The sequence below is a fragment of the Rasamsonia byssochlamydoides genome (assembly GCF_041956645.1).
Source record: "Rasamsonia byssochlamydoides strain NRRL 3658 unplaced genomic scaffold VTN77scaffold_63, whole genome shotgun sequence".
NCBI classification, from domain to species: domain Eukaryota; kingdom Fungi; phylum Ascomycota; class Eurotiomycetes; order Eurotiales; family Trichocomaceae; genus Rasamsonia; species Rasamsonia byssochlamydoides.
In genome coordinates, this window is record NW_027192446.1 from 154,722 (window position 1) to 177,605 (window position 22,884).

General features: G+C 50.0%; 7 protein-coding genes and 1 non-coding gene across 8 annotated transcripts; 3 read left to right on the top strand and 5 right to left on the bottom strand.

The window, feature by feature from the left end:
* Positions 1–331: 331 nt before the first annotated feature.
* On the top strand, positions 332–2,232 carry VTN77DRAFT_7728 (uncharacterized protein; the record flags this gene model as incomplete). The annotated part of the gene is made up of 4 exons (XM_069424148.1): positions 332–379; positions 628–925; positions 998–1,183; positions 1,271–2,232. 4 exons carry the CDS (start codon positions 332–334, stop codon positions 2,230–2,232), a joined length of 1,494 nt encoding a protein of 497 aa, XP_069275237.1.
* Positions 2,233–2,911: 679 nt separating this feature from the next.
* On the bottom strand, positions 2,912–5,296 carry VTN77DRAFT_7729 (uncharacterized protein; the record flags this gene model as incomplete). Its single annotated transcript, XM_069424149.1, has 6 exons — positions 2,912–3,173; positions 3,294–3,310; positions 3,400–3,555; positions 4,560–4,964; positions 5,021–5,148; positions 5,209–5,296. The coding sequence occupies 6 exons, from the start codon at positions 5,294–5,296 to the stop codon at positions 2,912–2,914; spliced, it is 1,056 nt and encodes a 351-aa protein (XP_069275238.1).
* A 1,608-nt stretch (positions 5,297–6,904) lies between these two features.
* Positions 6,905–8,522, bottom strand: VTN77DRAFT_7730 (uncharacterized protein; the record flags this gene model as incomplete). The annotated part of the gene is made up of 5 exons (XM_069424151.1): positions 6,905–6,988; positions 7,077–7,630; positions 7,684–7,769; positions 7,835–7,912; positions 7,984–8,522. The coding sequence occupies 5 exons, from the start codon at positions 8,520–8,522 to the stop codon at positions 6,905–6,907; spliced, it is 1,341 nt and encodes a 446-aa protein (XP_069275239.1).
* Positions 8,523–9,085: 563 nt separating this feature from the next.
* VTN77DRAFT_7731 (uncharacterized protein) lies at positions 9,086–11,759 on the bottom strand (the record flags this gene model as incomplete). The annotated part of the gene is made up of 4 exons (XM_069424152.1): positions 9,086–10,537; positions 10,594–11,389; positions 11,466–11,623; positions 11,730–11,759. The coding sequence occupies 4 exons, from the start codon at positions 11,757–11,759 to the stop codon at positions 9,086–9,088; spliced, it is 2,436 nt and encodes an 811-aa protein (XP_069275240.1).
* A 2,375-nt stretch (positions 11,760–14,134) lies between these two features.
* On the top strand, positions 14,135–15,343 carry VTN77DRAFT_7732 (uncharacterized protein; the record flags this gene model as incomplete). Its single annotated transcript, XM_069424153.1, has 2 exons — positions 14,135–14,969; positions 15,033–15,343. 2 exons carry the CDS (start codon positions 14,135–14,137, stop codon positions 15,341–15,343), a joined length of 1,146 nt encoding a protein of 381 aa, XP_069275241.1.
* A 707-nt stretch (positions 15,344–16,050) lies between these two features.
* On the bottom strand, positions 16,051–16,926 carry VTN77DRAFT_7733 (uncharacterized protein; the record flags this gene model as incomplete). The annotated part of the gene is made up of 3 exons (XM_069424154.1): positions 16,051–16,249; positions 16,309–16,357; positions 16,401–16,926. 3 exons carry the CDS (start codon positions 16,924–16,926, stop codon positions 16,051–16,053), a joined length of 774 nt encoding a protein of 257 aa, XP_069275242.1.
* Positions 16,927–18,476: 1,550 nt separating this feature from the next.
* On the bottom strand, positions 18,477–19,853 carry VTN77DRAFT_7734 (uncharacterized protein; the record flags this gene model as incomplete). The annotated part of the gene is made up of 3 exons (XM_069424155.1): positions 18,477–19,376; positions 19,437–19,708; positions 19,760–19,853. 3 exons carry the CDS (start codon positions 19,851–19,853, stop codon positions 18,477–18,479), a joined length of 1,266 nt encoding a protein of 421 aa, XP_069275243.1.
* A 1,858-nt stretch (positions 19,854–21,711) lies between these two features.
* VTN77DRAFT_t117 lies at positions 21,712–21,821 on the top strand. The gene has a single exon. It is a non-coding gene; the product is annotated as a tRNA-Met (tRNA).
* The last annotated feature ends 1,063 nt before the right edge of the window (positions 21,822–22,884 follow it).

Sequence of the window (22,884 nt, forward strand, 5' to 3'; positions counted from 1 at the left end):
ACAGACGAGACTGTCAACTTTTCTGCATCGATTGCAGGCCAGGATGCTACGGTCTTGTCGAGCTCGGCTATTGTCAAAAGTCAAAGGCCGATACAGCTGACGTTCTTGCCTTCACGGCTTCCGGACAAGATTCAATTCAGACGAGTCTTTCTTATTCTCCTTCCTTTTTCTGCTGACATTTTGCAAGAATATCTCGTGTTCTTCATGACGACTTCTCCTTTCGGCACCCGTAGTCCGCATGGATGATGGCGAACGGAGTGGACGCGATGCTGCAAATGCGTCGTTGGCTATTTTACTCCGATGTTGCACAAGGCCGATATCTTCCAACAGAATGGTTGATGCTACGTCTGGGACTTTGCTTCTGTTGCTCATCGCCGCTGTCTGGCGATGGCGAACAGTCCCCCTTCGACCGGTGTCGAGTTGGTTTATCTCTAATTATACGTACAGAACGGACTTGATTCCTCACGAACTAAAGAAATTGACACTTTATTGCGTTACTGTAATATTGGAGAGATAGATCTACACGGTGATGGCATACCCCGCTTTGGCTGCGGTTGCGGCTTGCTGCATTGTACAGTCCTGACCAAAATCAATCAAGCAAGCAAGCAAGCAAGCTAACTCCTCTAGGTCGCCTCCTGGGCCGCCGTCCATGTCATCTACAACATCTTCTTTCATCCCTTGAGGCGTTTCCCTGGACCAACGCTCTGGGCGGCCACCCGGCTGCCCTGGTGCTGGTATCAGTTCCATGGGAGACTCAACCACCAGCTGTTGAAGCTTCATATTCAATACGGCCACACTGTGCGTGTAGCGCCTAATGAGCTGTCCTTTACCAACGACACGGCATGGAAGACCATCTACGGACAGAGGTCTGCAGAGATGGGCAAGGACCCGGTGTTTTCGCTGCACACGCCGACGGGGGTGGCGAGTATGTGAAATCCGTTGGAACAATCAATTACTCTATACCTCGTTTTTGTCAAGTCGAAACTAATAGGTATAGACATCCTCACAGCCGATCGGGAGACGCACATCCGGCAGAGACGGTTGCTCTCCCATGCCTTTTCTGAAAAGGCGCTTCGGGAGCAGGAATCGATTCTGCAGTCGTATGTCGACAAGCTTCTAGAGCAGATCTCCCTGCGATGTGCCTCGGGGCCAGTGGATCTGGTGGCATGGTACAACTTTGCCAGTGTGTTTACCCTTTTTCGTCTCAGCATGACATGGCTCGAATGAATTGTCCTAGTCCCTTAGTACCAGCATACTGATAGCTGACTAGCATACGACCTGATCGGCGACCTGTCATTTGGCGACAATTTCGGGTGTCTTGATCAGGGCGACTACGACCCATTCGTCCGCTCTATCAAAGCCATGTCCAAGGAGTTGACTTTTATTCAAATGCTGAAATACTACGACCTGCTGTCCCTGCGGCAGTTCTTCCTGCCCAAGGCCGTCGCCGGCGCGCGAGCAGAGAACATGAAGCGGGCGATGGAGACGGTCGACCGACGCATCCAGCGGAATACCGACCGCAAGGACTTTTTATACTATATCCTCGCGGCCAACGACGACAAGGGCATGTCTCGCGGAGAGATCAACGTCAACGCCTTCTCGCTCAGCATCGCCGGGTCCGAATCGACAGCGACTTTGCTGTCAGGCGCGACGTTCTACATTCTGACGCACCAGCCGGTCTACAAGAAGCTGACGGAGGAGATCCGCTCGTCATTCGCGTGCGAAGACGAGATCCGCCTGTCGAGCATCACTCAGCTGGAGTATCTAGATGCCATTTTGACCGAGACGCTGCGCATCTACCCTCCTGTCGCTGTGACCCTGCCACGGGTCGTCCCTGGCGCAGCCGGCGACGGTGAAAACATTGACGGACGCTTCGTCCCAGCCGGGACGACCGTCGGGGTCAATCACTTCTCCTGCTTCCGCCATCCAGCCAACTTCCACCGTCCAGACGAGTTTCTGCCAGAGCGATGGCTGCCAGGACAGCAGGAGAAGGCGCCTTTCGACAGTGACAACCGCGCGTGTCTGCAGCCGTTCTCGTACGGACCGCGGAACTGTCTGGGGAAGAACCTCGCGCGAGCAGAGATGCGCCTGATCCTGACGCGGATGCTGTGGCGGTACGATCTGGAGTTGGACGAGACAGCAGCAAACACGGCCTGGCATGACCAGCAGAAAGTGTTTGGGTTTTGGGTGAAGCCGCCGTTGATGTGCAGGGTTAAAGTTGTAGAGAGATAACCAGCATCTCTTGAGAAGGGCAATTTCGTGTTGTAGAAATAGCAATTTGTTCGCTTTCTCTTCCTTTCTTTATGCTTTTTTGTTAAAACTGCAATATGTACGGCACAGCATAGTATAGCAGCGGAACAGAACAGAGCGGCGTTCAGTACAGTATATTCTTTTCAATCTAGGCAGGTAGGTATTAACATAGGGCCAGGATAGGTATAGTGGAGCAATATTGTAGATCTGATACATACAGACAGACAAAAATAAAAAAAATAAAAAAATAAAAAATTTTTTTCTTCCCTCCCTTGCTGCTATGTGCAAAAATCAAGTCCCTCACTGCCCGGTTCACAATAATTACAATCTACAATCAATCTATCCATCGCCTGGACAGAATGCAGAAATCACGCACGCATGTACTGTACATAGATCTACATTTATTCATTTTTGAATAATCACTATCATCGTCAGGATCAGAATGAGAATCATAAACATAGTCATAATAAAGCACTGAATCCATCTTGCAATCCCTACATAGGTAAAGGTATTTATTAATAATTAATGGATGGATTAATTTACTTGTCCTTCCTCTGCCCTCCTCTTCACCCCCACAAACCAATACAGGTACCCAAACGGCGGCAGGACGAGTTTCGCGCCGCTGCGAAAGGCCCACGCTGACAGGTCAACGTCATCATCATTATTCCAGATGATTCCCAACGCCATGGCTGCCGCTGCTGCTGCCGTATAAAAGTGCACGAATCTCCCTCTCCGTCCGGCCGCAGAGACACGAGACATACCCGTCCCAGGCGAAGAATATCGTAATAATCGGGATCACATACGTCAGCAGCAGATGCAGCGGCGACTGCCAGAACCGGAGCAGCGAGGTGAGCAGCGTTCCGAGGACGACGAGGGTTGCGTTGAGCAGGGCGTAGAGGGTGTGATGGGATAGCTCGAAGATGCTGCAGACAGATATATCAAGTATCTTAGCAGGATAGACTGTATGTACAGCAATATATATCCTGGGAAATGACGACAATAGCAATGGGATAGGTAGATGGGATAATGTGGCTGGCACATACACAAACGCATACGCCCCCTAACGGCACTCCGCAGCACCACCCTTGCGCTTCGGTCATCGAAACGATGAAAACAGAGATTGAACATCGGGCACTCTTTCCTCCTCACCGCCTCGTCATGGTCATCTTGCATATGTCGACCAGTTTTCGTCGCATCCACTGGCCGCTCAATATACGAAATCCACTCGCTCCGCTTGACAATCTTGTCCCACTCGTCGACATGCGGATACAGATACGCGAGGATGAACCGCACGGGTTGACGGCCCTGAGCACGGAGCTTGCTGTTCAACGTCTTCTCCAGGATGGGTGTGGGACCGCACTCGCCGGCGCAGGCGTCACGAAGGTGAATGAAGAGATGTCACCAGGATCGCCATCCCCATTGTCATCTGCTCCTGCTGCTGCAGGGCTAAGGTTAGAGGTTGTTAGAAAATCGATCAGCAAGTCGCATGCCTGCGAGGCTGTTGAGGCGGATTTCCTATCCCCCGCGTGCGCCAGACTTGAGCTAGTAATAGGTGGGCGGATTCGCGGAGCCAGGAGGGGAACCATGGTAGGTCTTCGAGTTCGATAAGTTGGAGGCGGGGAAGAGGATCATTTGGAGACGAGCGGAGCGAGTCGAGTCAAGTCGTTTAGTTGTTTTGTTTAAGGGTTATACGGTGTATAATGGCAATCGAAATAATAGTGGGTTTATCTTGTCTGGTTTGCTTCCATTTTGTATGTGTGGACTGGGATGAGGGTATAGATAAGGATGGTAATAGGTGGACAGTGAGGTGTCACTGTTTACTCACTCTCTATCTCTCTCTCTACCTCCCTTCGTCTGGAGATACGAGATGACCATCCTAGAAAAATCATAGCAAAGAAAGAGGGGAAAGCGGGGGAGAATGGAATAGGAGGTGATATGTCAGTGTCCATGTCTATGTATCGGACGGAGCAGTGGAGGGGTGATATTCCGTGTCGATCGAGACAGATACAGCAAATCGTACTTGGTATTCAACCCACCATAGAGTATCAATCCCTGTCAGTAGGACTCTCGTCCAACCAGATCAGGCCACAAGCAAAAAACCCCTTGGTTACAACTGACTGTCGTGGAACAGCTTCGGAATCCGAGTAAACCTTACTATCTCTATGCACGATGGATCGAATCTATCAATTCATTGATATGAACATTCTTCGAACAGGGTGGCCTGTAGACTATATATCCCTTCAATCCCACAGGCTATTGGTGTGGATATTCCGATGCACGGATCTCCCAACTCAGTTCTGGACACTGACTGGGAGAGACGTCTCGTTTGCATCTGCCTGTCCATTCGCATCTTCTTTCGTAGTGGCATCCTGTGGGGCAGCGGAATCTGCATTGGAGCCATCCTTCGAGACATCATTTATCTCCTCTTCAGGATCCAACTGTGTCAAAGCCGCCCTCCCCAGTGGCACCGTCGCAAACCGCAGCAGCGCCGCGCGGTTGACCTCCTCCGTGAGCTCGGTACCCTCGCCAATGAGATCTTCCAGGTACTCGAAATACCGGACGAAGAACCCCGGCGTGATGGTGTTCACGAACACGGCCTCCTCGTCGAACGGGTTGCTAAAGCGGTGCGGCAGCCGGATCGGCACGGTGACCATGTCGCCGGCTTTGGCGTCGATGTCGGGTCGGCCGGGGGAGTGGAAGCGGACGGTGCCTTTCTAGTAGACACATCAGTAGACATTCGATTAAGTATGTAGGTAGCCAGTACAGTCACGAAGAACCCCTCATCGTGCATCTCGTGGAAGTGAAAGACCGGCCCCTGGCTGCGCGGCGGGAGCAGGCTCTCGATGGCAGCCAGGCGGTATTGGGTATTGGATCCGTCTTCCACCACTCGGTAGAGGTCTGTAGCAGCGGTCAATTATCTTATATAAGTCAATCGCAGTGACTGGATGTCTGGCTTACACTGCCCCAACCGGCGCCACGGCACCTCGTCCGGTTTGAAATGGTGGATGTGAAGCGTCTTTGCGTATTCGAAGGTGGAGGGGTCCATCTTGCAAAGAGTTCGACTATTTCGAGAGTGCTATGAATTATGTACAGGACAGTATCTCGGCTATCAACACCCAGCCAGGATACAAACTGTCGCCTGCTCCTCCAGGATATGGATATATAGGCTGGTCGTTGCTTGTTATAAAAGAGCAAGCAAGCACCTAGCAAGTGGAATCGCTCGCATTTCCATTTCGGATCTGATTGATGGACAACCGACTGTCTGCCTGTCTGTCTCTCTATCGGAGCCCGGAGGTTTCTCTAACATCACATGGTGTCTATCTGTCTTCGTCATCTTGAATGCTATTGTACGGCTGGCATCAGACCACACCAGACAGGCATCTGTCTGTCAAGGCAGGGTGCTCCTCAGACAATCGCAACAGCTGACTCCAGCAGGACAACGAATGAACGCGACATTGTGATTGAGCGACTAATTGTTGCGCGTGGACGACCTTCGAGGCATGCGTGTCTCCGCCTTGGCTCCGCCTCACTTATTCCCCTATTCGTGGGGCGGGTCGTTGCAACGGTATCCCCCTTCTTTGTGGTACGTTAAAGAATCCACCGAGAAAAAGCGCCAGAGCGCGATTTGGTTCGGTTCCCGGCGGGGATGTGCCCTGATCAATGCATGGAGGTATGTACTGCACAGTTCATGGGAAAGACCACGACTCGGCCGGATTTCGGGACCGCAAGCAATGGATGCGTCGTCACAGGGTTGGAGGGAGAGATGTCTGTGCACCTGGAGAGATTCTAGAATGTTTCAAAGAGAGAGACGTACGTAGGGGGGTAGAGGGGAGATGACTGAGTCTGGTGACGGTGGAAGTCAGCTCAGGTTCGGTCTCAGGGCTTAGGGCTGATCCTTGGGCTAGGGCTAGGGCTAGGCCTGGGCAGGCTAGTGCTGACAGACACCCGTCTCAGTCTGGACAAAGATGGGAAAAAGGTATGGTTCTTGTTCAACGAAAAGATCGACAAAATACAGAAAAAAAAGTCTCACCTTCAGTTACTTTCTTCTCTCTTCTCTCATTATCAAGTGAGAAGAAATCTTGGACGGTAGACTCACTCACACAGACAACTCGGGCTCAAGTTGAGAAGTCACATATTTCTGAAATATCCAACGTGACGACCATACTGTGGAGGGGAATAAATTATTCTTTTTTTATAAAAAAGAAAGAAAAGAAAAGAAAAAAGAAAGGTAGCTAATTCAAGCATGCCATTGCTGTAATATATAAGAATGAATGAATCCAGTACCCCTGGGATAAAGGACAGAAGTCCAAGATGACGGTAGATTTCGAAAAAAAAAAAAAAGAAAAGAAAAATATAAAAAGATAATAGGCTACTAACAGCAGCTAATTGACTGACCCTTGTTGGTTAGGGAAATAATGGTGACGAGTGACCAACTTCAGTAGCTTCGATTAAGGAGTACCAAAGGCTGACAACAACAGGCATGGAGATATGAGCGATCAACGCGAATAGGGAATTAAAATTCAAGAGATACGAGAAGATCTCTGTTTATTAGCTAATACAAAAGATATTAACGTTAAAATTGACCTTACAAGCCCAAACTTCTACCGAAATAAAGAGTTAAATTATTCCCTCAGCAGTGCTAAAGAGCTAACAGCTAGCTAATCTCTTTCCCACCCGTCCAGTGCAGCTCCCACAGCCCCCGACAGGCATGCGATGTAAAGCCCGTGGTAAGAGTGACCTGTAGACTCATTAGCAAGAGATCAACCAACACGACACGATATATGGACGGTGCTGGCTATAAACACGACAAGCTCTTATGAACCTACCCTGAAATCCGGACTGGCCTTCTCAAACAACGCCCGCCACTCTGCCTCCGTCCTCTGCTTCACATTGTGCATCGTCGTCAGCGTCACGTCCCGCCGTCGATAGGCCTTTTCGACATGAGGCGCGAAGGTCCCCGGGGCAGGGGAGAGGAGGTCGTTGACCAGGATGACCACTTCTGAGTTAGCAGTGTCGGCCATCACGGGGATGAAGGTCTGCAGCAGCTGGATGCAGCGCTCGTCGGGCAGGTTCCAGAGGATGTTCCGGATGATGTAGACCAGACGTGTTCCTTCAGGTAGTTGCTGCTGCTGCTGCGGCGTAAAGAGGTCGTGGTGCTGGAATTGGATCCGTCCTGGTAACTGGGGAGAGAGCGACTGCTGTCTCTGCGTGATTAGGGCTTTGTCTTGCACTTGCACTTGGAATGACAGGGCTGGGAACTCCTCTGCGAGAAAGCGAGATACCGGTCCATCACCTCCGCCGACCTCGATCACCAGATGGTGGGCCGTCTTGCTGCTCTTGGTGAACCAGTCACGGAAGAGGGAATTTCCAGGGTCAAGGGCTGTTGACAGTGAGTAAATTCAAGAGAAGCACAATCATAGGCTGCCTGCTCACTCTGCGACACACCCTCCATCGCCAGTTGGAATCGCTTGCCCTTGTCGGGATGGTCCCGGTGCCAGTCGTACATCGGTTTTCCCCAGCTGAACTACATCAGTACGTGTATATAGTCAGGAAAACTTCAACCCACGCATAGTTAAAAGCAGACTGTCCAGTCCAGTACTCATTGGGCTTCCTCTTCAACGTATCAGCCAGATGGGCGCTGGCCACGCGGGTCTCAAAGAGTCTGATACAGCGTCAGAAAGAAGCAAAGAAAAAAAATATCCCCAGTCATAGACGAAAGTTTGGTCAACCCACTGAAAGCCAATAAACGCCCTAAACTTCGCATCCTGAACCAACTGCTCCGATATCGCCGTATGGCCAAACACGCCCTGGGCAACCTCCTTGACGATGCCCTCACAGGCATTCAGCCGCAAGATGCAGAGGAGCTTATCCTCCGGAATCCCCGAATGCGTCGCCAGCTCTGACACGTGCACGCCGCAACTACTGCTACCACCGCCGTCCTGCTTCTCCAGGGGGATTTTCTCCAGGATCCCAAACTCCAGCAACGTGTACAGCGCGCCATGGTCCCAGTTCGACGAGACGTACTCGTGCAGGAACCCCTGCGGCCCGTCCAGCAGCTTCATCAACTGCTTCGTCAGGCCCGCAATGGCAGTCCGCGCCGTCTCGATCTCGCCCGAGTGCGTGTCCCACACCGCGCTGGTGGCGCCGACCTCGAGCGATGATGGCTCCGGGATCGCATCTCGTTTGAGACGCTGGACCAGACGGTGGGTTTCGAAGAAGATCTCCCCGGCTAGGGACAGGAGGGTGTCTGGTGCAGCCGCAGACTGAGCCATTGGGCGATGATCTTCACAGGATTGTATTGTATTGTATTGTGATTCAGACTGCTGCAAAAGGAAGTGATGATGTCGATGTCGATCTATCAACCAGAGGATCAATCAGTGCGGAGGATAAATATGCCGTCACAGGGCGACGGTGGCTGATCCGCCAACGACCTCACCAGCCGGTTCGGGTTCCGAGTCTGAGACGGCCCGTGAATGGGTTCATGCAGCCTGCCGTCGGGGGAAATTAAATCCTGGGGATTCGAAGTCGTTTTTGCCTTTTTCTTATATGCCTGGGGTGTGCCTGAGCCTTTTTCTTGTATGCCTGGGGTGTGCCTGAGTCCATCGTAAGAGGAAAATCGAATTGCGCACACATCTTTTGAACAGATTCATTGTTATGCGCCTAGTGGAACTCTCCACGGATGAGTATCTGCTCTTCAATTGGCTCATGCTACTTGATTCGATTCTTTTTCTTCTCTCAAGAAGAATGGTTCATTCATATCATTAAACTAATCACAGTTAATATGGACAAGAAGTCATCATTTCTACAAGCCTAGCGCTGACTCTCCACCAACATTCTAGGACTGAATGTCAAACGACATCTCCGGGTTCGACGCCAAAAAATCAAATATGAACGATTCAGCGTGACTCTCCATCGATCCTACCTCCTCCGGATCACTCATATGCCGACGCTTCCTGCTTGGCGGTCCCATCGGACGCCTCGCGGGTCTGGATGGATAAGCCTGCCGCAGTGGCTCTGCCGGCTGGCTCAGGTAGGAGGACATGTCTACAGGAGTCAGCAAGCCGGGCGAGGTGATCGTGCTGGCAGTGTCAGCAAGGTTCGTATTGGTAACGACTGTGACGGCGTTCTTGTTCGAAAACCCATCCCAAGACACGGGAGGCATTGCTCCCGGGAGAGACGTTGTCAAATCACCAAAGTCAGCAAGAGTGGGCACACCGGCAACAAGACTCTGCGTGGGAGGTGTGCTATGGCTATTGAAGCTTTCTTGGGTTTCTAACGACGACGTCTGGAGCTGTTGAGGATGGACCAGGAGGTGGACGATTTCGAGCAGTCTCTCGAAAGCACGGCCAACTCGACGGGTATAATTGTCCGCGGGGATTCGCGAATCCAGTCCTTTGAAGCAAGCGCACACCATCTGGAGCAGATTGAGATCTCCTTCCGCTTGCGCCTGGTTCTCGCCGGAGATCGACCACACAACGTTCTTCGCCATCAGGAAGAATGCAGGTACGGGAAACGAACTGAGCAGACTGTGAACGCGGGATGGGACAGGCTCATTGACCTTCTCATTCTTCGCAGCAGCAAAAGCTGCGAAACCTTGCGTGTTTTTATCCAACCGATGGCTCACATTCTTTTCCAGAAATTTCAGTGAATGCATCGAAAGCAAGAGACCTTCCAGCCATTCAACCATCGCCGGATTATGCTCGTCAAGCGATGTCAACAACAACAGGCAGCTCGCCCTCGCATCATTCAATGCCCGTCGGATATGTCCCGGATCGGAGCTCCCGTGAAAGGCCGTGATGCGAGCGGCAAAGTAATCCAGCTTCAAACTAACATCCTGACTATCCGGGTGCGATGAGCTATATATGTCGTGAGCATTCGCCCAACGTTCGAGCCTTTGGTCCACACGGGAAAGGGCGATCTTGTGCTCGGCTACAGATTGCTTCTGGGATTCAGCAGAATGAAACAGCCGATAGATCTCCTCTTGAAGCATGGCCAGTTCCATGCGGGCCGCATACGTCGGGTCAGCGAAGGCCGGTTGACAGAGCGCCGAGGAGATGCCGCAATCAAAGGTAGGGAGCCAGCAGATCGACCCTCGCGAGATGGCACAGCTCTTGTCGAGAAGGTACAACGCCCGGAGGACCTTTAATCGCTCTTCCGCTTCCTCGGGACTGACCCCATTGGAGGCGGCGTGCATCTGGTGAAGCCCAATGGTTCGGACCAGCACGCAGGCCTGCGCAAAGATCGATTCAGCGAAACCTGGTGGATAGTACTGTTGGGCAGCGACGCTCTTCCGTTGACGCTTGTCAGTCTTGTAATCCAGAGACGGGTTGTGAAGAAACTCACCAGCAGGGCTAGAGCTTGGACATTGATCAATTTCGGGGCCATCAGAATGCGAGGATTGCTGAGAGCCATACGGATCGTGAGGAGAAATGGTCGCACAAACTGGGACCCCATGAACGAATCATTATTGCCATGGTTAGGGTTTTCACAGCCAAGGACGAGCAGAATGATCACGTTGAAGCAGATGGCCCACGCTTCGTCTGCCAGCGCGAACGGCCGGCTGTAGATCCGCTCCACGTGGGATAAAAAAGTGGATTGCACGAATATGTCAGTCGTGTAGTCGGACCGCTGGAAGAATTGGGTCTGGGCCACAAGCAGAAACTGCTTCGGAGGCAGTCGAACGGGGTTGTAGCCCGGCGGCAAATCGAAGGTCTCTTCGATGCGCGCTTCGAGGTACAGACGAGTAAGAAGACCTTTCAGCTCCTCATTGCGAGCCACGCAATCTTGCATTTCGCCTTGCTGCGGCTGACTCTGCATCGAAGGTGAGCCCTGCATCTGTCGTTCCGACAGCATCGTATCACAGAACTCCTTGCAGAGAGCGAACAAAGTACATGGGCCATGGTAACGATCGATGAGGTCCCCCTGGCTGCGAACTATGTGGCGATCCGTTATCAGCCGGCAGGGAGCATCATCAGTGAGCTTTGCATCGGCCGTAGTCGCATTCTCCGTCTCGTCGTCATCAGTCAGCGGATCCAAGAAGGAGCCATGGCCTCCGCTGCGTCTGAACATCGACGTCAATTTCGAGAGCTCGCCTTCGATGTTACTCAGGCGATCCTCCAGGCCGCCGAAGCTGTGACATCTGCCAGATGTAAGTACCCGTCAGACAAGAATTTAGAAATCTTCTGGAATATTGGGAGAAGAAAAAAAAAACCTACAACAACTTGATATGATTTACTCTCTTTCGTGGCGTTGAATATCCGCATTCCAGCCCATCCCGCTTGCAGCTGGCACACTGAGGTCTTTCACGACCGCAGCGTATCTTCTTTTCACGGCAGTGAGTGCAGGCCAGATCGTGGGTCGACCATGACTGTACCTACGATGAGGAACCCAATTAGCCACTCCAATTTTGCAAAGATATATGCCGCCTGTCGGTACCTCGTTGTTGGTACCACGGGGAGAATCACGAATTCCGGGCTTACTTGTTTTTCAGAGGCCATTTCCGAGCGCATCCGAGTCGATCGCTAACAGGCTCATGCAGAGACCCAAAGAAATTTCCAATTCTTTGTGGCACTTGAAGGCCTCCTGGAGAATTGGCGGAATTGAAGTGAAAAAAAAAAGATTGCCAATACAGGTAGAGGCCTGATTCCGGGGGGCTAGATGTTGGGTATAAAACTCGACTGCGTCTCCGGTAGTGATCAGATACGATGTTCTTACTCGAAACACATCCCCGCTACTGAAAGAGCAGATGATGGGGGATGCGATCGCTAATCCACGGTCCCAGAATGCACAAGACACTAGGTAGAAGGCCAGCAATGGCCGTTCTGGTCCACCTGTCGAGTGTGCATAAGAATGTAGGCCACTTAACGCGCGACGTCTGCAATAATTGTGCACTGGTGCACTGTCATCATCTGAGATCGATCGCTTATCAATCCATGTACAGATCCTGCAAACAGTTATGTTGTCTAGCCAAGGAGACGTTATTGGGACACTGGTGTCATCGATCGATATTGGCGAGCCAGCAAACGGCCCATCTTCAACGCCCATCGAGAGCTCGCACATGGCAGATTGCAGGGACCTTCCGAAAACGCCTCACGCCTACAGAGGAATAGCCAGTAACATGGCTGTGCATCCCGAGAAAAGCCTCTCATCGACCATTCACATTGGTCACAGGAAGGAATGCAAATCGGGGCAGAGGACAGGGACCCGATAGGGCCGAATATGTATTCCCAGCTTGCTTGCAGGCTGGTTCAGTGCCTTTTTCTCGATTCATGATAGGCAGAAACCAGCAGCGAATCAAGGTCTAGTCAGCGCGGAGAATTTTGAGTCAATGAGGATCTCGGTTCCGGGGTCCTTGTCCGCCTCAGTCTGTTGTACGTCGTCTCGGCGCAGTCGGCAGAAGTGGGCTTATCAACGTGCTAGGTTCTGTGGTTCGTATCTTAGCTACTGTGCTGTCTCTGTGTCACAGCCTCTTCTTTTTCTGGATGTGCAGAATTCTCCCAAAACGGGCTGTGATAAGGCGATGGTTCAGTTTTCAGTGTTGCTGCTGCGATATTCTCGGAGATGATGGCCGGTCCCGGGAGTCCGGGACAGTGTCTAGAAGCTGTGGCCACCAAGGGGGAAAGTATTATATCACCCCTCTGCCACTGCGAGTCAAAGAGACATTGCTATGTACTCCGTATTCTGTCCTTCACATGTTGAGACGTGAATTGTTGGTCTTTCCCTCGCTGGCTTCTGTTTCGCCTCAGGGGTGTGGCGGGAGGCTGCAGATCAAACACACCGGGCGGTCCACTTGACAGTGTGAGATGAGAGCCCCCGTCAATGAGTTCTGTTGCTGATGGGACCATGATGGACGATACTGTGCGACTTGAATCTGCGGCAGGTCCGATGAGTAACAGAATGCAACAGCCGCCTGGATCAGCGTCGGACTATTTTCTGTGGAACTCACCTGCCCTCTGTTTCTGACTCGCCAGTTAGAACTGGACTCACTCAGAGTACCGTTGGTCAGCAGGCGTACACAACGAGTCAGAGTTATTCTTGTCAAGGGATTTCTGGGCTCTAGGCTGCAACAGCCCTGTGCAACGAGTTGCCCGAGATATTATGTCAGATAAAGCGGGATGTTTTATCGGCATAGGAAGCCCATTCTCGATTTCGTAGAAAAGTGTCTGCCTTGAATATCACGTCACTCCTCGGAGGTGTGGAACAATGGCCCTGTACAACAATGAATGCGGTGTCAGTTCGGCATGTTGATGCAATGTTTCTGCAGAGCTTGTCGCCGAATCACGTCACAGAGCTGACTAGGTAGGTTTGTGCCAATCACGAACCTGCCAACCAGCAGAGATCCAACAGCTAAAAAGCAGTAGCCATGGCACTCTTTGTGGCTGAGTGAAAAATTTCTGGCAGAACCAATTGAGCAGGCGACCGGGTTTTGACTAGGCTCAGCGAGGAATTGCTGCAGATCGAGATGTGCTGGATGAAGATATGTCTCTTGTGGTGCATTGCCGAATGGACCTGTCAGAAATGGAGAATATCTGGAGGAGCTACTCCTGATACCACCGTAGATTCGACCAGCTCTCGCCTAGACCGTCTCCTCTGACGCATGGCAGATTCGGACCAAATCGGGGATCATGCATGATTCCCGTGCTATCCGATAGAAACGGACGAGGTGATAATTCCCGCAAGCGATATCTGACGTTCTGGTTTCGGACTTGCCGTTCTTAAAGGACGATAGAGTGGTCGATGTTGTTTAGTAGAAGAAAGAATTGCTACAGTCGAAGTTCAGCGTTGCTGGGAGACGGTTGGCGTTTCACGTGCTGTCTCTTTGCTCATATCCGGAAGGTAGGGCCCGGCAATCCAGACAGGGCATCACCAGGCACATCCCATCAAGATGACCGCAAAGTCGTCCAGTTCTCCCCTTTCCGGTCTGTGGCAACCTCAGGACCATCTGAAGCATCTCTATTACGGACCCGGCTGCGTCCAAAAGCACTTGCTCGATGTCATTCCATCCGCAGCGTCGAAAGTTTTTATCATCACCGGCACGTCGATTGCAACCAAGACGCCTCTCATTCAACAGTTGGAGGCCTTGCTGGGCGATCATCACGCCGGGACCTTTTCAGGCATCAAGCAGCATGGGCAGGTGGCAGAAGTTGATCAGGCGACAGAGATAGTGGCCGCCAATCCGTCCATCGATACGATTCTCTCCGTTGGAGGCGGCTCTCCTATCGATTCTGCCAAAACCATCTCCTATCGCATGTCAGAGAAGAGAGGCAAATTCTTGACTCACCTCTCTATTCCCACGACCCTCAGTGCGGCGGAGACCACTGCTGCTGGGGGGTACACCAAGGCTGATGGCGTGAAGACGGGGTTTGCTGCGCCGGGGATGGGCATCAGCGCCATCTTCTACGATGCCGAATATGCTCGCCACACGCCCAAGAAGCTGTGGCTCGCTACTGGCATGCGAGCCGTGGATCATGCCGTAGAGTCGTATTATCACCCGTGTGCCATCGAGATGCCGTGGAAGGCGTTGTCGCATTGGGCGCTGGCAACCTTGTTTGAGTGTCTGCCCAAGGCCCACGAATCCCACCCTGGGGATCAGGATGTGATTACACGATTGCAGCTGGCTGCGTTTGCCAGTGTGGGCTTTCATGGGAAGAACTTCAAGGGAGGAATGGGGCTGTCGCATAGCTTGGGACATGCCTTGGGCAGTCCGTACGGAATCCCTCGTGAGTCGAGCTGTCATCCAGTATTGGTTGAGGACATGCGGGGCTAACTGACTGACTGGACAGACGGCGAAACCAGCTGCATCACGCTTGGCCAAGTCGTCAAATTCAAAGCGAAGAACAGTCCCGAGGACGCGAGACAGATCGCCAGACTTCTGTCCGCTACGGGCGGAACGCCCACTGCAGACAACTACCGAGAGGCCCTCGAGGTGGGCGACCGCATTCTCGGACTGGTCGACAGACTGGGACTGCGACAAAGTCTGACAGAAAGGGGTATATCCAGGGACGAGATCCCCAGGATCGTGCAGCGAGTTGGTGGTGGATTGACCGAGGAGACGTATGGCGGAGTAGTGGCGCTGGTGGAAGGATTCTTCTAAGCTAGGCATGTAGTTAGTTAGTAAGGGAAAAATGCAGGAATACATATAAGCAACCCGTCCTTGAGAAAGATATCTAGTCATCACAAAAGAACAAATTACTTCTCTTTAGCGTGGAACTCAGCTATTCCTTAACTTTTTTTCTTTTTTTTATTAATTAGAATAATAGCGGAGATATACCTAGGTACACAACAGATACTTTTTCCTCTCTCTCTTTTTAGTTCCTTTTAGGGAAAAAAAAAGAAAGAAAATCAAACTAATTAAGAAAGTATGTACCAAGGTTAAATAAATATATCCCAAACTATTTATAATTAAAATTAAATTAAGGGATTGTATCTATTGCAATAGGTATTAAATTTTTTTTTAATTAGACGCGATATATGCTAGTAGCAAACGTAACGTTCGAGACAATGTTTCTTTCTATATCTACTTCTGAAACCAAAAAGTTATGGTCCTTCCAGCATGGGTGTGAGAAGTTGTGCAATATTATCTTTACTAGAGAGGACTCTATGAGTAGTGGACTCGTGGCCGATTTATTATTGCTCTCGAAAAAAAAAATATATTATGGTAATGACCAATATAACAAACAGTTCTACCAAATTTCTGCTCGTATGTACAATACTATTATCGTCTTCTCTTCTCTTTTCGTGGGATAATACCATTCTTAAGATATATTACAATATAGTCAGTATCTTTATAGACGTCTGGTCTTAGGATTGCTGAGAATGCCCCAGGATGATATCTGCTGCCTGCTTGGCCACAACATACACACACGCCTGGATATGAGCCGCCAAAGGGATAGGGATCACACTGGCGTCGACGACTCTCAGCCTCTCAATCCCCTTGACCCGCAGTTCACTATCGACCACTTTGCCCATTGATGCGCTGCCCGCGGGATGGTACAGTGTCCTGTGCGCGAAATCCTTGTCAGAATACGCCAGTGAATTCGACGGGGATATTTGACCTACATCAACCGACGACGGATCAGATCGTCAATCTCCCCGTCGCTGGTGTCAGCTGAAAGGGGCCGGGCGCCCTCTTCGACCGTTTCTTCTTCAACAATTTCCTTCCCAGCTGGGGGTCTCGCGCAAGACCTCTCGCACTTTCCGCAGCCCCTCGCACAGGACATATCGGTCTGCCTCGGTGGCAAAGTAGTTTGGGTCAATCAAGGGCGCGCTTCGTGGATCTTTGTCTGCCAGGGTGATGGTGCCCCGGGATGTAGGGAGCATGCAGACCACCGCTGTCGTGATATGAGTGTCGTCCATGGGAATTTTTGGATTCTCGGGGTTTCGAGCTGCGTAAACAACGTATGTTTCCACATGGCCGTGCTGTACAGACACGAGAGGATGAGCATCAGGATCACTGCTTGGATCGTCCTTTGCCAGGGCCTTCCGAAGCCCATCCTTCGACACCGGCTGCGTGACGACAAAGTCTAGAGGAAGACCTTTGAGCAAGGCCGGATCATTGAATGCCGGAGATCCAACGGCCAGCCCTTTCTCCGGGTGCTTCAGCTTCCACCACTGAGAGACGGCAGGATGGTCGTGAAAGTGACGCCCGACATCTGTGGTAGTGCAGTTTTTTATCATCTGTGTATTTGCTTTTTTTTTTCTTTAAAAAAAAAAACTAACTAATTCAACACCCTCTTCGCCGCGGCCTGGTGGCTTTATAATAGGATTTAGTTTAAAGAATTATGGATCCTCACCTTTCTTGCCTTTCCTTCTGGCTATTTAGAAGTGATTAACATGATTAACAAAAACAATAGGGACTCTAAATAATAATCATAATAATTTTAAAGGTATAGATAGAATAGTATTGATAAGAGACTATTTAATTAGTATATGTAACTTGCTATCTAGATTTGTATCCTATGAATTAGCTAATATCATTATTAATAATAAAAGACCCCTTCTTCGTCTCCTGTAAAGTAAATCCAATTACTTATAGTTTTGATATAATTAGGAGAGTGCTATCTATATAAGGCATATAATTAAGGTGGGTTGTATCTCTGTCTGTCTCTGTCTGTCTTTTTTTTTTCCTGTCTCGATCCTAATCTGTTCGAACATGCTTCAGAACAAAAACCCTTCCTCAAAGAAATGACGTACTTCCTGCACAAGCCGCAAATAGAGCAGCAGCAGATAAAGCTGACAGTGGACGGATTCCCATCCTTGAGGTCGGGAATACTGGCAAGAGGAACAAGTGCAGTAGGTGGGCGTGATCTGGCTGTGAATGAGTAAGAGGAATAAATAGATCCCAGCCAGAGCTGTTTCAATCACATTGCTGATATTACTGCCTGCCTCCCTGCTTGCCTGCTTGCCTACTATGGAAAACTTTCGACTTAGTTAGTGGGTACTATACAGACCATTTAGTGTTAGAATTTAGAGTTCAATAATTAATTACTCGATTAGGTAGTCAATAACCTTAGGTACCTGATTGAGATAGCTAGCTACCTACCTAGGTAAGTAGGTAGCTCCCTCTAGCAGATACATATGGAAACGAGGAGATTCCTTTGCAGCAGATTCGCTTTACTTTTCCTTTTCTTTCTTTCATTCATTGTTTAACTATAACTAATACCTGCTATACCTGGCAGACAGACAGACAGACAAAAAATAAAACACCTGAACTAAACCGACTAATGCCGACTATACCCGAGGGTTCCAAGTGCCGAATACAAACTTGGTTGGAAGTTGGATAACTTGGATACCTATCAAACAAACTAAACACCATTCCTTTGTCCCCATCCTCAGGTGGATGATGACATAGTACCGACCATACCTATTATTAAAAATGCCTTTATTGTAGTCTGTATATAGTTTGTACTTGTACAACACATACAAGAAAGATAATAAACCAGCAAACATGAATGGATTTTCTTTAAAAAAAAAAAAGCAGGAAATTTTCAAATCCCAAACAATGAATTCCACAAAACCACCCTTATTCCCATATCCCATATCCCATATCCCTATCCCTTATCGAACCTAACCAGCCTAACGTAACCTATGTCCTTGTCTTATATCTGTCCTATGGACTATGGACTATGTACGTATGTACCATGTCTTGCATGGCTTGCCTTTGGCTTTTGGCTTGGCTGACCTGGCTAACACTTGCAAGCGAGACTCTAGCCTGTCCAGCTATCTGCTTAAAAAACAACACCAACAACAGCAAAGAGGAATGCATACAGAGCCAGCAGCGAGCCAGAGAAGCCAACACTGGGCAGAGCATCGGAGCTCTTCGCCACGCTGCTTGACGGACTGGCTGCGGAGCCAGAACCAGAGGCAGAGGCAGAACCAGAGCTAGAGCTGGAGCCAGAGCCCGATGGAGAGGTGGAGTTGGAGGCAGAGGAAGAATTGCCGGGAGCAGCGCCCAGGCCCGAAACGGGGTTGACGCCGCTGGTCGCGTTCGCGCTCGGCGTCGCGGTCGCAGTTGCAGTAGAAGTCGACGCGGAGCCACTGCTGCTACCGCTGCTGCTGGCACTGGCACTGGCGCTGGCACTGGCGCTGGCACTGGCACTGGCACTGGCACTGGCGGTGCTGCCGCTGCTGCTTCCTGCCGTCGTCGATGTAGCGGATGTGGCAGACGAAGCAGACGAGGCAGACGACGGGTCCGTCCCGTTGATGATCTTGATGCTGGTGTAGGACCCGCTGTTGTCGGTGTACTCATACTCCGACGCCGGGTTGTTGTTGGTGATCGTCACCGACTGGACGTACATGGTGAAAGGAGCCTGAGAGAAGTCCGTCACACCACCAGCCCATTCGATGGTGCCCTGCGGGTTATTGGGGTCGCCTCCGGCCCAGACACCCAGCTTCAGCCGCATCGGGGTCTGCGGGAAGTAGTTCCCGGCGTCAGCAGACGTGAGCGTGCGGACCACGTTGCCGTCGATCAGCCACTGGATACTCTCGGGCGTCCAGTTGACGGTATACGTGTGGAAGGTCGACTGCGGCGTGGCCACGTTCACGTACGTGGCGCGGTTGTAGGTACCCGTATAACCTTTGCCAAAGTAGTTGGTTTCGATCTGGGTAGTGTCGCCGCCGAGTGCTTCCTATAGACGCAAACATCAGCAAGGCATTCGTTTTTTTTTTTTTGGCGAGCCGCTACAAACCCAGTCAACTTCGTCCAGATCGTCCGACTCAAAGACGATACTGCTGACAATGCCGGTGCCGCTGGCCGCCTGCATCTTCACTTCAGCCGTGCCGAAGAAGAAGTAGAAGCCCGTCTCGATGGTTGGGGCATCGCCCTCCTTGTTGATGATGAACTCGGCGCCGTTGGGGCCATAGGTGATCGATCCGGCGGTGACGGTCCAGTCGGGGGAGGCGCCCTGGGTGAAGTCGGTGGAAAGGGTCGCGCTGTCGAGGCCCTTATCGGGAGGACATGCTGGCACGTTAAGTTAGCATTTTCTGAGAAGCATGGCAACGACTGACATACTCTGCGACAAAGGGTTGCAGCTGGTGTACGTCTGGGCGAGAGCGAATGGCAAGGTGGCGAGAAGCGTCACCGCAGCAGACTTGACAGACGGCATGTTGAAAGAAGGCAAAAAAGAACAGAAAATTACAACGATAGATGTCTCTCGGTCGCTGACCTGGGAATCGGTCAGGCGCGCAAAGACGTGCTTAAATATGGACAACGAAGGTAAAAGACGAACGAAAAGGCCACCCAAAATTAGAGGAAAGTATGGTTCACGGAAGGATCATTCAAAACAGTATTAATAGCCTGCTCAGCCTCCAAGGTGAGACACTCGCTAGTAGGTGCCTGGGTAGTTCCTGTGAGGTGTGATTGCTTCCTGCAATCAGTCTTGAATGGGACTAGCTCAATTCTTATGACTGTCACGAGGAAATGCATTAATTATTTCCCCGCACGAAACATCGACGGATCGCGACTCATTCACTCGTTTCTGCGCTGTCGCTTGCGTCAGTGATGAGGCGTCCTGGCGAACGCGTTGGCCGAACGCCAACGGCAGTGGAGCTGTTGCTCCAGTTTTCATCTCTTGATCTCCGGCACGAGTTCATCAGTTGTTTCGATACTCAAGGGAACCAGTGGGGATTGACTGGGGCAGTGGATCTTCAGAGGATTCTGATTGCAACCGTAACTAAGCATAGGCGGGTGCGTTGCAATTGCGGGCCCACCTCATAAGGCTTATCAGCTGACCGCCACAGCAAGACAGCAAAGAACTGCTCACCTGCGCTGCAAGATGGTGCTGACTTCCCACAACTTCATTGCGCATATTACACTGGTATCGATATCAGGCCATGCAATAAACAGCGGCAAGCTGGGCTGATGGTGTAGTGCGTGCGGATGTGATTGTGCGTGTCAGATTCCAGCTGACGTCGCCCCCAGAGACCATCGATGTGGGGTCGAGAAAGTCCGGTCGATCGATTCAGATACGACAGGCCCACAGGGTCCAGATCCTCGATCAAAGCTGAGAAGCTGTCAGCAAAAGTATTGACTTGTGACTGGATGAACCTGCATTCCAATGGAATACCGTAATTGCGGTCGAGAACACAGAACAGAAAACAGAAAAAGAGGCAAGAACCAAGGTTCAGCCTAACCGCAATCGGCAGGCCACAACGAGTGGCTGACTAAGCATACAGACCTAGAAAAAGCTCAGGCAACTGAAGTAAATGGTGCCCGAAAAAATTCATGATTATACATTCATGGTTACTTTATGAGTAAAATACGAGCTACGCAGGCGACTTCCAATGAGGAAGCTTTTAAGGATCTGTGTCATCAAGTGGAAGCTGCTGCTGCTGCGCTCTCTTTCAGCTCCTTACCAACCGATGAGGACAAGTTTGTAAGTGACTTCCTTATTTACTACAAAATTTTATCCGTAAATTATATAATTTTTTAAAATTTTCCTATGGAATACGAAATGATTAAATATTATTATATCATGACATGATAAAACTTAGTTAATATACGGGAGAATGGTGGCATAATGGTGGAAAGATATATAAAAAGCTATATGATTATATATATATATACAAGTTCCAATAAAATTTACTCCATCCCTATAGTAGTACCAGAAGGATTTTATATATAAAAGTTTTAGATTAATTAAAGACCTATAAAAAATATATTTTGTTTAATCATGTTGAGAAAATAATCAAGTCAATGAATTAATCTACTCCGTACTTTTTGCAGGAAAATAGGGTTCGCACCGGGTGGAGATGTCCACTCGTGGATTCGGATGCTGATCGAACAGCACTAGCGTGATCACTACTTAGATATCAGACGCGAACGGAACAGCCTTTAGGATTCCATAATACATAACATTCCTCAAGTTAATTACTAGCCAGGGATGCCTGCTGGCATACCGTCATCGCTCCCGCTGAGTAAGTTGATTGATAAGGTTTTGCGGCGCGAGTCTCGCCAGATAGCAAGTCTCCGTGGTGTAGCTGGTTATCACGTGAGTCTCATACTAAATGTATGACATGGAAGCAGCAACTTCCATGATATCTCAAGGTCGGGAGTTCGATCCTCCCCGGGGACATTTTTTTATCACATTTTCTCATCCTCGACATCCATCGACTAGATTATTAGTCCTTCATCAATGGTTTTTATTCTTTTGCTATTTTTTTTGGTCATTTTTTTTTTCTAAATTTTAACATTTTCGGTCTCTCTCTCCTCTCTCTTTTTTTTTTCCCAAGGATCAACATATTTGGAGCACAGGAAAGCCGTGGCAAAGACGAGATACATCACATGGATACCTGTACAGATGTATGTACTATACAGTCCACTGACAAAAGTTGACTTTGGTGCCATGGAAAGTCCATATTGTGATGGTGATATCCTGACCATATACTGGTCAACAGTACCCGGGTCCCGCTTGATGATCATCTCAGCCTGCGTAACAGTACAATATAACAAAGCTGTCATGAACAAAGTAGCGACTTCTGTTGGTACTGTATCAGTACCGCCATTATTATTAACTTGAGGCTTAGCCTTATCCTTGAATTTAATCTAATTAGGCCTCCATTCCTTGCAAGAATTGTTTAAAATGGTTTCTGCCACACTGTGTTACGAACCAACAAAATAGGAGGCTGTCCAACACAGCGATGCAGGATGAAACAGTACCCCGCAGATCAGAAACGGATAAACGAGGTCACGTGACTAAAGGTTCACTGATAAGATAAGGAAGGAGGTTCCAAGATGAACCGTGAAGGAAGGTTCCAAGAGGCACCGTGAAGGAAATAGGAAGGAGAACCGGATTGAGAAGTTATAAAAGGGGGNGATCAATCTCATGTATCTAGTCTTTCCTTTGATCGCGCTCAATTCAACTTGTTTACTGAGATACTTACTTGGAGGGTCAGTAAGACATCTTACTACTACTGGTATACTTCGGTATAGCTCTAGTAGGCGTTGCCTCTGACCTAGTCGCACTTGTTCTTGTTCTTCTTCGGCAGTTAGCCATTGACCCTTATTGTTATTTGCGCCTGTTCGGCATTGACCTGTTCGGTCTACGGTCTGTTCGACCATAGTGAAGAACCTGTTCGGTTCGCTTGATCCTTCCCTGACCACCAATCTGAGTATCTGCGACTACGGTTGGACCCAGC